This window comes from Portunus trituberculatus, chromosome 18 (genome assembly GCF_017591435.1).
Source record: "Portunus trituberculatus isolate SZX2019 chromosome 18, ASM1759143v1, whole genome shotgun sequence".
In the NCBI taxonomy this organism is placed as follows: domain Eukaryota; kingdom Metazoa; phylum Arthropoda; class Malacostraca; order Decapoda; family Portunidae; genus Portunus; species Portunus trituberculatus.
Genome location: NC_059272.1, coordinates 6,257,396 through 6,261,121, shown reverse-complemented (window position 1 = coordinate 6,261,121; position 3,726 = coordinate 6,257,396). Strand labels below are relative to the sequence as shown.

General features: G+C 50.0%; 1 protein-coding gene across 1 annotated transcript; it reads right to left on the bottom strand.

The window, feature by feature from the left end:
- Nucleotides 1-1,730: 1,730 nt before the first annotated feature.
- LOC123505348 lies at nt 1,731-3,343 on the bottom strand. The gene is made up of 3 exons (XM_045256566.1): nt 2,875-3,343; nt 2,190-2,698; nt 1,731-2,096 (listed from the first exon to the last, which is right to left on the bottom strand). Exons 1-3 carry the CDS (start codon nt 3,341-3,343, stop codon nt 1,731-1,733), a joined length of 1,344 nt encoding a protein of 447 aa, XP_045112501.1.
- Nucleotides 3,344-3,726: the final 383 nt, after the last annotated feature.

Below are 3,726 nucleotides of genomic sequence, written 5' to 3'. Positions count from 1 at the left end.
GGGGCACTACACCTTCCCTTAATGAGGCATCAATTACTTCACAAACTTTTTCTGCCAGTTGCTCCTGCATTCTCTTAAAATCCATCCTGATACCCCATCAGGTCCCACAGCTTTTCTCACTTCTAAACTCCCCATCATATTCTTGATCTCCTCCACAGTTACTTGAAACTCCTTCATAATCCCTTTCTGTTCCATTACCAGTGGTTTGTCAAAAGCAGTCTCCTTTGTGAATACCTTCCGAAAGCATCCATTCATAGCCTCTGCCATTTCCCTGGGATCCTCACTGCATACTCCATTTGTGTGTGTGTGTGTGTGTGTGCAAGGGGCGGGGGCGGTTGGGGAATTCGTATACGGACATTCTTGTTTGTCAGACCAACCTTTCCTCCTTATCATTCAGGTTAGCGACAGTCATCAGTAATATAACAGTTAATTTACATCCTATATAACAAAAATGAGGATAGATTGACTGTTGATTCTAATGGCCTTGGTCTTGTCAATGCTTTTAGTATCAAGCTACACTCTGTAATTATTATCTCTCTCTCTCTCTCTCTCTCTCTCTCATTATTTTCAAGATTTCTGCTAGTATGCTGTCACAGTGTGTGTTGCAATCTTTGTTCTATAGATGTGTGTAAATTTAGTGGTTTGAGTTAAGGTCAATGAGCATACCCTTAGACCTAAGTGAATGTTTTGTGATCAGTAACTGGAGTCTCATATTACCGTGCTTGTCCTCCCAGAAGTTGATGTCCAGCCTTACCCTCTCATAGCTAACCAGTAAATTAATTTTACAGTATTTCATATCACTCCTTTTCAGGGAATTATGTGAGTATTATGTTTATTTTAGAATATGAATGAATTCATTAATTAGTTTATTTACATTTTTTTATATATTGATATAATTAAAGATTTTTTTTTTAAATTCTTTCAAATTGGAGTGGAAATGAAAATCCTTCAAAGCCTAGTATGGGTGGGGACCCTCTCTCTGTGTGTCACCCTCTGTTTCACAGTCATCCTGGTAAACCATAATAATCTTTCTCCATTTCCCATATCTGTAAGTGCTTGCAAGACAAAAATTTTCTTTCCCAAAGATAGCTAATGGAAAGATGTAAATCACTTGTCAATTGAGTGTAAGGAGTCATGCCTGGTTGTGATGGGTATTAAAAAAAAAATTTTGAAGGTGAAGCTGTAGTGTTTCATTTCCCATTTTTTAAAGTTAATGATCCATTACATTATATTGAATGGAGAGAATGTATAATAACTGTTTTATATTCTTTATTTATTCTAAAAGCTGCTTTTAGAAGTTGCTTGGTTTAGTTTTTAATGCAGTGGTCCCTTGATTGTTCATTCTTCCATTTCCTGGATAATGAAGAACCTGGAAAATGAAGAAAAAGTAAAATTTGCATAAACGAACAATTCCATTTTATCTTCGTACATACATACAATCTTCTAGATGTTCTATATGCTTCATATTATGTGGTGTTCAGCAAAAAGCAGTCAGCAATCCGGTGATCTTTATTCCCTTGGTGTACAGAGGAGTGGGGCGACTACACAGCTCGCCTTCTGCTCTCCCACTGACCCGACGCCTCGTGTCACAGTCGTCCTCACTTCCCCTCCCATAACAAGCAATTAACTAGGTAACTAGGTACAAGGGTAAGAGCCAACGACACCCAAGTATTTAACCCATCACCTACACACATCATAGTACATTACAACACAGATACATATACATTACATTACACACCCCCCTGATCTCCAGGATCACAACAATATCGCTGCGGAGGGTGCCGCTCACGGGTACTCCTTCGAAGCACGGCTTCTCGTGGTGCCTCAGGTGGGGGTTCAGCCACCTGCGGCTGCAGCAGCTGGCTTTGCGCGTCAACATAAAGCGGGGGTTCATCTTCTACTCCCAGTTCATCTGGAGTGCCAGCTTCGTTCACTGAGAGGCTGCTGCGGTGTCTCAAGTCCCTGACGTGTCGTGGGACTCCATCAACCTCTACCACCTGCGGCGAGGTCACCCTGGTGACGACGCCGGGCTGCGATGCTGAGGTGCAGCGCTCGCCCCGCCTCCGAACCCACACTGCATCGTCAACCGTGTAGTTCTTCCTTGCAACATCAGGGGAGGTGTGAACGGCACGCTGTACCTGATCGTGCCGCACGCAGTCTCATACTCGGTACCGGTAAATACCACTCACGGGAGCTGATGCCACAGTTTCGTCCCGGGGCGTCACGTTGTACAGGTGGACTGCCTCAGCAACGGAGCAGCCCTTCCTCGCTGCTATCACCTTCACCGTGCGATGGTTCCTTTCCACGATACCGTTACCAGACGGTGCGTATGCCCCTCTGAAGCGCAGCGACACGCCCCAGCGCGCCGCGAAAGCTGCGAATCGCCGGCCTCGGAAGACAGTGTCGTTGTCACAGAGCAGTTCCACCGGCGCTCCTCGCTCGCAGAAGACTTGTTCCAGGTGACTGACGACGGTGTCCGCATCTGGACGACGTAAGTGCCGCCACACAGCGAACCGAGACGGCCCGCAGTCGACAAGGGACAGGTAGGCGCTACCGAGGTAGTGGGTAACATCTGTCGCCAGACGCCACCACGTCTCAGTCACACTTAATGACCCGTGCTGCCACTTCGCCGGCACTGGGTCGATCTTGCGGCACACCTCACACTGCCGCACAGTAGCACGTGCTTCAGCACGCGTCACTGCTCGTGAGATGTCACGTCGTGCAAAGAAGAGTGTGCGTCGCACGCCGGGATGGCCAGCACGTATGTGAACGTCAGCGACACTCGCCACGCTGCTATCCCGACTGCTAGCTGCTGATGCTGCTGCTACCGCTGCTACACTCACTGCCGATCCGTCTTTGTCACCTCGCACCCACTCCCTGGGACTCGCGTGAGGGCGTCGGCGCGGTTCTCTGAGGAGCGTACGAGCGTCACAGACATGACCAGCTCAAGTTCCGTCACCAGCTGCCGGATGACATCTACCCGACGGCGAATCAGCATCTCCCCATGAGCCTTGGTGCGAAGACGTGCCCGGCCACTCAGCGCATCGTCAATCCAGCGGTAGACAGTCGCAGAGTCTGTTCGCAGATCGATGGTTCGCATGCCCCACGCGATGGCCAGATTGACGCCACGAACTGCTGCGTCCAGCTCAGCCATGTTAATGTGGGAGCTCTCATCTCTTCTAATCCAGCATGCGTCCTCGATGGCAGCTCCTTGCGGTGTTTCCACAACAACACCGGCAGCGATAGAGCTGGCGTCGGTCCACACCACTGCCTGGTCTCCATGCACGCACCATTGCCCACAGCACGGATCTTCTTTGGACAGCCTGCTTGACACGTACTCCATCTGCTCGCACAGCGCGTCATCCCCGTCACGTCGTCCCAGCCCCGGGTACTAGCGTTCACCTGCCGTTTTATCCATGCCACTGCCGGTCGCAGCCAGCCGCCCACCGGCAAATGAGCGATCAGTCGCCCGCACCACGCAAACACTGCACGGCGGGTCACTTGTTTCGGTGGCACGGCAACTGCGTTGTCTCGCGTCCATTGCAGTTCCCCGTTCACCGGACGTACGCGTAGACCCAGCAAGCGTGCCCCGTCCGCCACACGGACTGGCTGTTTAGTGTTTACACTCCAGCCCGTAACTCGCGAAGTGTGCAGCAACCTGCTCTGCACTGACCAGGTCTTCATTCACGAGCAGGTCGTCTACGTACGGCAAAACTGCTTGTTCGA

What these genes read in the sequence shown, in the direction of transcription:
- LOC123505348 (XM_045256566.1), bottom strand. Translation starts at nt 3,343, where the DNA reads ATGGAGTACGTGTCAAGCAGGCTGTCCAAAGAAGATCCGTGCTGTGGG. An exon ending in CCTCACGCGAGTCCCAGGGA is followed by an intron (nt 2,699 to 2,874) that starts GTGGGTGCGAGG and finishes TCTCACGAGCAG; the next exon opens with TGACGCGTGCTGAAGCACGT. An exon ending in AAACTGTGGCATCAGCTCCC is followed by an intron (nt 2,097 to 2,189) that starts GTGAGTGGTATT and finishes GTTGCAAGGAAG; the next exon opens with AACTACACGGTTGACGATGC.